The sequence below is a fragment of the Nymphalis io genome, chromosome 19 (genome assembly GCF_905147045.1).
Source record: "Nymphalis io chromosome 19, ilAglIoxx1.1, whole genome shotgun sequence".
In the NCBI taxonomy this organism is placed as follows: domain Eukaryota; kingdom Metazoa; phylum Arthropoda; class Insecta; order Lepidoptera; family Nymphalidae; genus Nymphalis; species Nymphalis io.
This window is the reverse complement of record NC_065906.1, coordinates 6,886,949-6,900,768: the sequence shown is the minus strand read 5'-3', so window position 1 is coordinate 6,900,768 and position 13,820 is coordinate 6,886,949. Positions and strand designations below refer to the sequence as shown.

The following is a 13,820-nucleotide window of genomic DNA, read 5'->3' as shown; positions in this document are numbered from 1 at the left end:
TTTTCTTCTTAGTGATTCCAATTTTATCGATTTGTTACGTAATTTGATATTAAGTTATATACTTATATACTATACACAGACTTAATGAAGAAGTGCCAAAATGGAACTTATTCATTGATTCACAAACCTGATTAAGTAATAAATTATCGTCTTTGGAATGTTTGTGTAATGTTTCCTAGGTTTTTTTTTTCAATTATTCTAATTATAATATAAAAAATGTATATATTATAGTTTCGACATTGATGTACTTGATACTTTGTAAATATAAACTAAAAATTAAGATGTTTTATTTTACTCCTGGATCTTTAAACCAGAAACAAACAATACAAACTAGTTCCAAGGCCCCTATACTGGGCTTATACCCTCGTTACTTGGTACCCAGCTCTAACAGCAAGACAAACAAAAGCTACCAATAATTAATCGATCCTAAAATTGGTAAATAAAAGCCTCTACCTTTGTTTGTGTGTTTGTGTATGATTTTGCACAATATCTGCTGCTGTTTCGCATGTTATAATAAATGGTTTAATAATTGTTCCGTTTTGTCATAGTCTAATTTGAGTAGACACATGTCTACGGTGCGCTACCGGCCACCGTGTCACGGCACACGGCAGCAACCATCGTTTCCAATACAATTTTTGTCTTGACTTGGACCACGAAAGACGTATTCTGCTCCTGTAGTTAAAACGACGAATGAAGAAAAAACAGAATCAAAGAAAATATTGGGTGAATCATACCTTTCTTTAATGAATATATAACTTTATATATTTAGAAGCACGTAAGTTTGTTGCCGGATTGAATCGTTATTGTGGTATGCTCACAGGTACCAGGGCTGTAAAACGTGCAGTTCGTTGCTAGTTATTAACGAGACTTTGTAGTCGGGACTTATGTATAAGAATGGCTTCGTACCCGTAAAATAAATTCATTATATATGTATACATGAGTCAAAGGTAATTATTATTTGAAAATTAAAATCAGAATCATTCTTCATCATCAGCGATTTGTAAATTAGTTTCATATTAACGTTATATTTAATAATTTGAACAAAATAAATATGTCATTAAAAAGACTAAAGAAGTTGGTGTTCAAAAAACCACTGGTGTATCTACGAAACAAGAAGAAACTGATGAAGTAGTATCAAATTTGAAAATTGAAATTACAAAAAATACTTTAGGATTGGAACATTTACTAAAAATGTCATATTTTTAATTTAAGGAAAAATGTTCGACATAGTGCGAATGGCATTTTATAGGATTAAAAAAAGCAATACCTATGAGTTTTTGTTTTATAATACGTATGTATTTTAATTAATAGATGAAGGACTTGAACTTTAGCTTGGCAGCAATTCACGCATTAATTACAGACATAAAAACGGAGTAATAATTGAAAAATTCAAATAATAATAATACAAATAAAGACAAACGAAACTATTCAAATACTTTATTCAAAGCTTCCATTACAAACATATTAACAATGCAAATATTTAACCGTCGTTAATTCTAAAATCCGGTAAATTATATAAATTCTAATTTCTAAAGTAATGAAATATCACAGCTACTCTATCTGACTTGTTTTTTTTTTATTACTAATAGAATTAAAAAGGTAACAATCACGTTTTCATGTATATGTGTAACGTGTTTTCTTTGTAACCATGGACCATGCATTATAACATTTACACATTTAATTTGCTCTTTAGCTGCGTAATTACAATAAAATAACAAATTATATATACATAAATGTCTTACTGTAATATAAAAAAAAACTTGGTTAAATATCATTCCAACAAAAAACCTCTTAACTATTAATACTATGAAATATATATATTTTTATAAATTAATGAAAATACATTTATAATAACATCGTTAATGGTAAACAATACGGCAGTAACGGCAGTTTTCTTTACAATAAATTAGAAATAAAAAAAAATATATAAAACTGACATTTAAAATCTCAGACAGTGAAAGAGATTTTTTGATTTTTCACATCCGTTGTTTAGATTAGCTGTATAATTTTTAACATGTAGTTGTAACATTTTATTAAACAAGTTACAACGATTTAATTGTCATTTTATAATATTTCACAAAAAAAAACACATTAATAATGCATAGTACACATAAGTAATACATAGTCGGTTTAAGTTTAATTAATATGGAAATTAAAACTGATATTTCAATTTTTTTGTTGTTTTCTACATTTTTAAATAATTTAAATTAATAGATACTATATTGTTTGTTAAAAAAAGCTTCCGGTTTGGAATGTAGATTAATTAAAATACTGACAGTAAAAAAAAATTCACATAATATATGTATTGTTTTTACAAATCAAATAACACAGACATTTAATAACAGCAAACTATATACAAAATTAATACAGCTATGGTTTCTATAATTCATTGTTTGACGCAGGTACAAAAAATATTCATTTTAAGAATAAAACATTATTAATTTAATACCATATTGCACATTTCACCAAGTACTATTACTAGCTTTCCAAGGTATACTTTATAAAGATCTCGATGACCTCAATACAGGCTGTATCGTTAGGAAGACGACGAAACACCGATAATGTTTTCACGTGACATCAAATGTTGACAAAATAAGATATTATTATATTTATTATCTCCAAAGAATGAAGTAGTTCTGACCAAATACCAGTCACGGCGCACAAGCTCAATGACTAACGAAATGTGCATGCAGGCATTCTATTATTTCATAGATTTAAGTGCTTTCCGAGGCTTAAAGAGGATTGAGAGCGTCACGGTAGCATGCGAAAGCGATCCCGTGGCGCTCGTCGCTAAGACGGAAAGGGTATCGCTGGTTTTTTAGTGGGCATTCCGATGTTCGGGGCGCACTTGAAGCGCCCTGGACACTGGCGAACTCCACATACACTTTTCCCGTGGGGGAAACGCGTAATGCGTTTTACCAGCGTTAAAAAAAGGAGTGATCCTGACTTCTTAAATTAAATTTTAACAAACTTAATAGCCCGACTACGGCTAATGATAAGTTATAAAACACACAAATTAATAGTATTCAATTTTGTGAATTTAATCACGTATTTAATTGTTATAACAATAACACTGCAATATGCATTGCACACTGCAATGTACGTATTTAAAAACAATTATTTAAATTTTGTACAATCATCATATCAATAAAGTATAAAATTCAACTTTTAATTATATAAGACTAGCACACACACACAAACATTTCCCCCGGAGAAATAATCCCTTCTAAACTAAAACCTGTATCATAATATAATATATTTCTTATTAAGAAAGAAACACTGAACATTGCTATAGTGTGTACAATATTCAATCAGACGAGTTCAGATTGTTATACATTATCAATTTGAACTAATGTGTCGAGTGGACGATACTTTTAAGTCATATTCTTAAAATTACTTTTTTTAAATTCAAATATTTCAATTGTAAGCGACCCTGAACCGAATCAGGTTAGTGAGAAGTTTGTTTGTATTAAATATTTTTTGTTAAATTATTGTTTCAAGTCGATTTTCTTCTACAATTTCGCTTTGACGTCGTCTTGATTAAGTATTACTGAATTATTTTTACCAAAATCAACATCACATTTCGGTAATAAAGAAGATATTAATCGGCGACATTCCTCGAGTTTTAGTGGCACCGCCTCGTATGTAACTTGCTCTTTGCTGAAATAAAAATAGGTGTCTTATTTTTAAATAATTATTTTTTTACTTGTTTATTGTGACATTATTTAATAATATATATTTGATACATTTTCAATATTATCTTTGTAGATTGACATTTTATTTACAATGTATGACTTCATTTTACTATTACGTTATACCATATAAACCAAAAAATATTTTATCGAATTGAATAATTTAGACGAAAGCGATGTTTGAAATCGCTTTTACAATTGGACTATATTGGCGTTCTCCAAAATAACTGTACAAAGTGACAGATCAGCTTTAAAATACTACCAGCATTTAGTCCCTTTGTTTAAATATTTGGCACCTTTTGTATTATCAATAAGATTTTATTTTAAAAACGGCCAGTCATTCTGATGTCAAGATGACTGGCCGTTGTTGATGACTTTCGCATAAGGGCTCCGTATTGTGCATTTGTCTTTGCACAACCATTTAGTACCCAATTTTAACCTGAACATTATTAGATCACTACCGTAAACATTATTTTTTCAATAACCATTTCCTATATTATTGATGATTATATATTTGTAATTTACCTCCTTTGTTTGGTAAGAGCTCCGTAAAGCGTCAATCCTTGCAAACAGTTGTTGGCCGCCTCGAGGCTTAGACAGTAGGGGTGGTACCGGCCATTTTCAACACGTTCCTGCACTAACTTCAACGCCTGTTTGTGCTCGCAACTGTTATACTGAAATGTTGTTTATACGATGGATATTGTAATCTTTATGAGAACAATGGTATTTAGATATTTTTATAAGATCTAAGGTTTGTTTACATTGAATTCTCCTGCCATTGGAATATTAATAACAAACATTTCGAATCGAATAATAAAAGTAGTTTTATTAACCTCCGCCATGACCTCCGCACAAGTGTGCAGCGAGCAGAGCGCGGGTGTGACTGCGGCGCGCAGGAGCGCGTGCAGCGCGTGCGCGGTCCCGAGAGCGCACGTCGGTGACGTCACGGCGTTACGCACGCAGTATTGCCACGCAGCATCGAACGTCTGCACAACAGGCATTAAACTTAGCTTAAATTATCTGATACTTTTTGTCATACACGTGAAATGAAGTCAAAACATTGCTAATTTAGCGAAAATAATATCAATTCATATATCATGTGTACAAAAGCGTATTTTTTTATTGTTATGAAGCAATTTTTATATAAATTTTATAAAAAATTATCGAAGACTTTTCAGCCACGCTGTAGTCCAGTCAGTTTATTTTATTTTGTTTCCCACATTAGTAGCGTGATAAATTAACAATTCCCTCCAGACCGTTTCCAGTAAAAAATATATTATCGTATATTCAGTATTCCAGTAAAAAAATATATTTAGTATGTGATTAACCTGAGTACTTTTTTAATTTAATAAAGATAAATTTAAAATGAAAATAATGATTATTATCCTAATGACGTAACAAACAAATACGCAAAAGAACCTCTCAGAATTCTGTTTGAGAATTTTAATCCGATTTAACTTTTTTTTATTACTGTGTGCAATAAAGATTTTCCTTGTTTTTTTTTTATTGCCTTATTAAATTATATGAATAATGACCAGTTTTTTAAAAAGATAAATTAAATAATCATGGATGTTTACTAATAATACGGTTAAGGCCTATAATATCATGTCTGTAACGCTAACCGTAACCGTAACAGCCTGTGAATGTCCCACTGCTGGGCTAAAGTCCCACTGCTGTAACGCTAAAATGCTTTGTTATTAACAGCTAGAACGTAATAAGAATATGTAGTTTTGTTTAACTTCTGTTATCATCGCTATAACTCTTTATTTTTTATTGATTAATTCATTATATATGTAATAATTACTATAGAGGTATGCAGCGAGTCCGACTCACACATAACCTTCTGAGATAGTTTCAAGTAAGATTTTTTCATAGGCCGTTTACTAATTTTTAATGGCTTGGCATAACCTAACACTTTTGACTTGTTTCGTGTTGTCTTTATAACGACGATACTGGTGGTAGAGCTTTTTGCAAGCTCGTCTGGGTAGGTACCACCCACTCATCAGATATTCAACCGCAAAACAGCAGTACTTGGTATTGTTGTGTTCCGGTTTGAAGGGTGAGTGAGCCAGTGTAATTACAGGCACAAGGGACATAACATCTTAGTTCCCAAGGTTGGTGGCGCATTGTTGATGTAAGCGATGGTTAACATTTCTTGCAATGCCAATGTCTATGGGCGTTGGTGACCACTTACATTCAGGTTGCCCATATGCTCGTCCGCCTTCCTACTCTTAAAAAAAGGCATAGAATACAATTCACAATTATCTAATAGGACGGAAATACATTGTCACAAAAATGTCACCTATGTGAATACAATTTTATGTAATAAACACGAATTCATACATATTTTTATATACACAATATTTGAAATCATACATTTCATGGTGAGTAATTTGTCTTTCAATTTATGAATAGAATACTATTTGTAAGCGTAGTTATACTAAGGAATAATTTATATGTTTTTATTATATATAATACGTATAAAAGACAGTGCATACATGGGTCGCCTGATGGCGAGTGTCACCAGAGTTCATACAAATACTATTTCTTAATCTGTGAATTGTATAGTAAAGTCATAAATATACCGTAACCGTACCGTAACAGCCCGTGAGTTTCCCACTGCTGGGCCAAAGACCCCCTCTCCTCTTTTTGAAGAGAAGGTTTGAAGCTTATTCCACCCCTGTGCTCCAATGCGGATTGGTAGAATACACATGTGGCAGAATTTCAGTGAAATTAGACACATGCAGGTTTCCTCACGATGTTTTCCTTCACCGTATAGCACGAGATAAATTATAATCAAATAAATGTATTGTATATATAATAACGCTTATTACATTCTTCAATGTTCATTACAATCAACATTACATTCTTCATCGAAATGATTTAGATGAGTACTTTGTAAGAATGTTTTAATATCATAGAAGTAGCCAGCCTTTGGATAGTGTATAATTTTCAAAATTATATATAAATACAAATCAAAAGTATACTCACAACTTCCTCATTCTTTTCCAAATGGAAGAATTCGTGTACAAGCAATTTCCGAAGTCTATAGTAGTCCGCGGATAGTTCTTCTACGAGAAATAAAAATAATAGTAATTAGCAAAATGAAAACCATAAAGGCAAAATCAAAAGTCGACACCGATCAGTGATACTTTCTAACTTATGAACAATTTGACCTTAAACGCGCTTCGCTTTAAAATACAATAATTTCAGTAAAAGTGACTCAAATGCCCCACTGCTGGGTAAACCATTCCCTGATAAGCAGAAGCGATGGCACTTATTATACTACGCATATTAAGATAAGACTATCTTTTATCTTATTAAGATCTTATTTATCTTCAAATTCCCTAACAATATTTTCCTTCACCGCAGTGAACGAAACGAATTATGTTGTTATTTTTTTTTATATAACTCCACTAAAAATGGATCTTTGTCGCTTCATGAATGTATATATACATGAATAATATTTTAAAAACAGAATCTTTAGCGTAGACCTTAAACAAAGTATACCCCTACAAAAGATTATCTATAATAAAATACGTACCTATATTTGTGACCCCTCTCGTGGTTATAATGCATATGATGGCGGGCGGCACCAGGTAATGTAAGACGGGATTCACATACAACTGTAATTGTATTATCGGTATCGCGTTCACCATGGTTTCTGCCTTTAGGATGTGACCTAAAGTATATAAGTGTTCAATTTCATACAAAACACGTTCGCATTTCATTATTTAAACACAAGTATTAAAAAAGGGACTCGTGTTGATACTTGGTAACTAAGTTGTTATGTCCCTTGCGCCTGTAGTTACACTGGCTCACTCACCCTTCGAACCAGAACACAACAATACTAAGTACTGCTGTTTGGTGGTAAATATCTGAGTGGGTGGTACCTACCCCGACGAATTGCCTTGACCTTGCACTCTGTTGAGTAAATCCACCATTTACATATACGTCTTTTATAGAGAGTTCGAACCTCTAGGCTATTTGATAGTAATTCAGTCAGAGTAAGGTTAAGCGACGCGCTGGAGCATTTACATGCAACTGATTTTTTTTTTACATTTTTGAAAGCCTACTTACCTAGCCTTTATGAAAGGCATTCAAAAACAGCCAAATATCAAGCCCAAAGCCGTTAAAAAAATGTTATAAATACTTTTTATTAATCAAATAATTGTTTAAAGATATTTTAATGTGGATACTATAAATCCGTCGCCCGCAACAAATCGCTCTTCATAAATAAAGATAAATTATAAAAACTATTGTTTTAATTTGAATAATAGTCATGAATCTTCGGTTTTATTTAAATACACATTATTTTTATTTTCATTTGTATAAAAGCCAAGTACAGAAAAGTTCATACATGTAATGTGTAATACACACACAACATGTAGGTATGCCAAATATCATGACGATCGGTTGAGAGTTAGACGTGACAGCGTTTTAAAGGCCGCAGACCTCGAGGTCCTGGGTTCAAAGCCGAGCCGGTCCATTAAAACAGTTGTAAGTTAGGGAAATTCTCGGTAGCAGCATGGAGTCTTCCAGACTGTCCGTTAAACACTGGCACTTCCGTGCCTCAGAAAGCACGTAAAGCCGTTAGTCCTATTAGTCTTTACAGTCGCGTCAACTTTGCCGTCCCATCAGATTATGAGAGTCAAGTAATAAAAAGAGTACACTTGTGTTTGAGCACACACTTATGTATAATAATAAATTCCGGCTATTGTATCCCTTGAGAACAGGTGACGTTGCCGAAATCAGTTCATCATCATAATATACTAGTCTTTGGCAATACCTTATTACCTCTATAAAAATATAATCGCCATTTTTTAGATAAGAAAAAATATATATTTGAAATCACTCGATAAATAGCATATTTCTAAAATCTGGCCAAATGTTTGTTATCAAAACGATTAGATTATATATTATTTTATTTGATAATTGACTAGGATAATTAACAAGGAAATCTATTAACATTTTAAGGCCTCACAACTATTTTTAAAGAGAGTTTTATAATCGAATATTATGCATTTCAATGTTAAGGAGCGTAACAAATATTTTTATCTAAAATACACAGATTATATTGTAATTGTTACATATTAACTTTATTGCTTATCTGTAAATTTCATATTAAGTTTAAATAATGAGTTAACGTACCTTTCATTTTCTTCTGCACGTCGGAATTTATATTCATGAGAGCACTAGACACGAGCTTTAATCTATTTTTACCATCCAATCTCATCAAATTCTTGTGCACCACCAAAATTCTTTCGACGCTACTTTTAACGTCGTTTTCAAACACGGTCGCGCCGAGGACTCTCAGAACCCGGATCAACCACTCAATTTTCTCCAAGACTTGTTCGTAAATCAACGCCTCGTTCTTCATCAAACTTTCCATCAAAACTATCGATAGTAAATTAGATATCGTCACGACTGTGCACTTCTGTTGCATTGTCACCACGTGATTTGCGATGTCTTGTACACTCTTAAACTGATCTGCGGTTAGCTGTTGCAAGTCTAATGGTTTCAACATTTCCGCGGAAAGTGGCAGCTGTTGCCCGACATATTCTCTTACAGAGACTGGATCGCCGAGATTTATGTAAATATTGCCGTAGTGATCGTTTAACTTATGAAGAGACTTTAACAGACCCTGCGACAATTTGAAAACGGTAATTATTTTATTACAACTATGTGGCTGTGTGTTTGTTTATTCAAATAGGCTATTTATTAACATAAATACAAAAAAAAAAACGAAATGCCAGTCCACAGATAAAAACTTTGGGTTACCCTCAAATAAATTAAAAGGCCTCAAGTTATTATGATAATCGACAATATACACATGATAATCTGCAAACAATGTTGTACGAAGCAAGCTTAACATCAAATATTGATACAAATCAAAATATATGATGATACTACGGTGTATTTAATTTAATGTCCGTTCTAAAGACTCGTTAGTTTTATTTCGAAAAAAAAAACATAATAATCATCCCAGTAACTACAAACCCCAGTGGTCTCCTTTGGTTTGGGCACACCCAGATGTTCGTACGCGAACAGTCCTTGCTCCATGAGACGGTCATAGCTAATATTCACAGGCACCACTGTGATGTCAGTCACTTCTCTTGCGAAGTAAGGCAGGAGGGTCATTGACAGCATGCCTGTTTTTAACGAATAATTAGCCCGCCTTTAGTAGGACGCCGCTAGATATATCATTACAGACATTAGATTATAGCTTTGCAAGCGATGTGATTTCAGGGTGATTTTTTGTGAACAATTACAATTGGTATACTTATTAATACATGTTCGGTTAGGGTCAGTGTTTGTAGCGTCACTATTCTGAAATGTTGGAGCATCAAAAAGTATCCATGTTCATTTCAAGTCTTGTTATACTAATTTTAATGTAATAACATTACTGACATGTACAGTCAGCTACCAGTACTACTCACCATATTTGGGGGGTAGACTCTTATTGCTCCTGCTCCTGGTTCCCTCAAGGAAGAACTCTACGGGCGCGCTGTACCTGGAGACCAGAGTGCGCACGTAGTGTCGTAGCGTGGCCGAGTACAATGGCGCACCCACTAAGGTGCGGCGGAGGTAGAACCCGCCCGTCTCACGCATTTTTTGACCGACCACCGCCATAGAATAGAAATCTATTTGAAAAACATACATAAAACGCTGAATTTTATGTAATACAGAACAAGAAGACGTAAGAAAATGAGCAATGTTTTTGTGTAATTCCTAGTGGTTCCATTTTTTTAAATAATACTAGAAATGCCCATTTTTAAGGAATTATTAATATTCCTATTTACCCTTTCAATTAAGCGTATAGCTTGTGTTAGGAGTGGGAGAACAATAGCCAAAGGGGTCAGGATCGAACCTACAACTTTCTGATACGGTGTAACTGGCATTGTAAGAATTATGAATAATTTTTTAAACTATTATACCCCGCCAAAATCTATGGTATTATATTATTTGTCCAAATAATCATCTTACATAAGGTATTAACACGGCAATACAAGACGTTGCATTAAGTCGTTTTACACGTAAATTCGCTTAGTTATATTATACCTAGCTGTTCTGACGTCATCAAATTTATTTTCCCGTAATTTCCGTTTTTTTCGTTTCTATATCCTTATCGACCTTCCAGGCTACATTTAGGTACAGTTAGGTATTTGAAATTTCAAATAAACAGAGTTGCTTTCGCATTTATTACTTTTGTCTGAAGTTTGATATAAAATATTTTTTATGTATGAAAGTTATCAACATTTAAATAATTACAAAATAAGACATGATGACGTCCTATAAGCTCTAAGAAATATTCTTCAAAAATAAAACACATTTTTATAACTATACAAAAATTCCTTATGGTTTTCTCTTGGCTTTTAATTAAACTTGGTAAGTTTATACGACCGCGACGGTTAAATTATTTTGGAGGATTATAAAGAAATATTTCCGTACTATTTATTTTCATTCAACATGCAAGGCAAACATTCATGACAAAATAAACATAATTTATATATTTAAACAAAGTTCTTCTAACACAGAGCACTGTAATTATTTGCTTGTATATCATTGTAAGCAAACAATTTCAATGTTATTTATACAAATAACATAACCATGGCTAATGCTTGTATGGCGGACATGACTTTCGTTCACGTAAAATACACGTTTGATATAATTTTCTTTTATTATTAACTGGCTATCATAAAAGGCTGCGGAGCTCTACGTCCTGGGTTCAATACCAAATACCAAATTTATTTTTCAAGGAATTCTCAATAGCCGACTACGAGTCAGTACGAGCCCGAGTCTACATTACATTCCTTTGTTCCTACGCCTGATCCCTTTCCGGTTGAGTCGGATGGCCGTCTCATAGAACTTTAGAGAGTGCACCTATATTGGCGTACACATTTGTACATTACTCCTGTCCATATGGCTAGACGCTTTTTTTTTTATAGAATAGGCAGGCGGTCGAGCATATGGGCCACCTGATGGCAAGTGGTCACCAAACGCCCTTAGACATTGGCGTTGTAAGAAATGTTAACCATTGGTTACATCACCAATGCGCCACCAACCTTGGGAACTAAGATGTTATGTCCCTTGTGCCTGGTCTTTTTGTTAGACAGATATATGTTGTTGATGGATAGATCATATATATTATAAATTTTACTCATATAAACATGGGTACAGGTGCTGGTGTGTCAATGTGCATGTTTATGTTTATTTCGTTTTACATGTTTATCACAAATCAAATAAAGTAATAACAATACACAAGTTCATTCAAACTTAAGCAATGTAACTGTTTATTTAGCAACTATGGTACTTATGGTACTATAAAATAGGAATTTTAGTTAGTACAGTTTATTTCAAAATCTATGATAATGCCGCTGAAGCTGACTCATAGTCATTTAGTTGAGTTTAAAAATATCCTTAAAACATTACAACTGTTATTAGCAGTAAATGTTTAACTTATTATTAACTGTGAAGTTCACCAATTAAAATATTTATTACAAAAATGAATAAGGGAATTCATTAATTACATACCCATTCCTGCAGCAACAGCAGGCAAATCAATATCATAATGGTAACAAAGGTATGTCATTAGACAGAAATCAGCATAGCTTCGGTGTGTCGGCAAGAACAGAACTGGATTCTTCCCCATCAATGATTTTACCTTAAATATAAAATAAATATCATTCCAACTTCCCGACTTCGCACTGCTACTGTGAAATTTTAGACAGAAAAACCTAAAAACTTTTTTTGGCTTGACCTGGGATTAGAACCTAATACCTTTGGCTCTACAGCCTTATATCTAACACTAGACCAACGAGGCAGTTAAATAGAATTAATTATGAAATATTATATATACCTTTAATACTGAAGATTCATTAACAAATACTCCTATTTTCATCATAAAACATATCTTAAGGAATATAATTCCAATCCAACGAATTATATGTAATTTTTTATCTGTTGCAATTTCTTCTAAGTAATCCCATACCTCTGTTCTCAATTGTTCTTTTGGAACTCCATTTCTAATACTTTCCTGAGTAATAACCATGTCATTAAATAAAATGAACCGATGTAGTTATTAACAACATTCATTAATGGAAATTTTAATTCTTAATTTTTACCTTTTCTATAAAAGCGTCGATGTATACAGAATCAGCAACAATTTTTTTAAGTTCATGCGCCGAATAGTATTTATCAAGAGTTAAAGTTTTTTTGGGGTCCCATGGTCTTGTCATGAATTTAAATATTCCGAACTGGGTATTCCTCGGTTCTAATATATTAACAAAGTTCATAATTTCATTCATTTTGAAACTAATTCTGATACTTTATCACAAATTTAATGAGCTTTTGGCATATATGTACTGAAACAGTGTAAATCCATTACATAATAAATGCTTAATTCTTATATTTACTACTGCGATTTACTAGCTATTTTTTATTTAATGGAATGTTAATAAATATAAGTTTTTTATTTATAAAATTATTTTATTTTAAAAGCTTTTGCCATGCACACTTTTCACAACCACTGTCACTCGAATGTCATTTTTACTGATGTGAGATGTCTAATGTCATTGCTTTGTTGATTGTCAGTGTTACAGATTTTTGAAAATAAATACAGATTATAAATATACTTTTAATAAATAAGAGATAAAAACTTTAACCCTTAATAACCTAGAGTTTCAATTTTGATACTAATATTTTAAACCGAATATTCACATCACTATTAGTTTTTTTTTTATATGTTGGCTGTATGTATTTTACTGTTGTATAGTATTCTATCCAACGAAATTAAAAAAAAACAAATGTCATTATTGTTTTATTTTATCTGTGACATATTACTTGCGCGGCAAAGTGAACAAGTAAACACATTTTACTAAAAGTTTTGTTGAATATAAATTTGATATATTTTCTTTTTCTGAAGAATATAAATACTTTTGAGGTAAGTGAATACATTATTTTCGCTATGATATAATTATTTTTAGCAAATGCATGTTTTACTTGAAGAAATTAGTGCTTTTTTTTTGGTATCAATATTGATACTTCAGGCATTCCGCCCTACATAAAACCTACCTACTAACTCTTTAGCTATAAAACTTTTTGAACTTTCGTTTCATATTTTTTCTG

General features: G+C 32.3%; 1 protein-coding gene across 1 annotated transcript; it reads right to left on the bottom strand.

Annotated features, from left to right (window-relative positions):
- Window positions 1-2,246: 2,246 nt before the first annotated feature.
- On the bottom strand, window positions 2,247-13,218 carry LOC126775959 (dihydroxyacetone phosphate acyltransferase). Its single transcript, XM_050498187.1, has 11 exons — window positions 12,818-13,218; window positions 12,553-12,729; window positions 12,228-12,357; window positions 10,133-10,336; window positions 9,693-9,844; window positions 8,844-9,336; window positions 7,237-7,374; window positions 6,684-6,763; window positions 4,526-4,678; window positions 4,218-4,366; window positions 2,247-3,660 (listed from the first exon to the last, which is right to left on the bottom strand). The coding sequence occupies exons 1-11, from the start codon at window positions 12,998-13,000 to the stop codon at window positions 3,513-3,515; spliced, it is 2,007 nt and encodes a 668-aa protein (XP_050354144.1). The 5' UTR covers window positions 13,001-13,218; the 3' UTR covers window positions 2,247-3,512.
- Window positions 13,219-13,820: the final 602 nt, after the last annotated feature.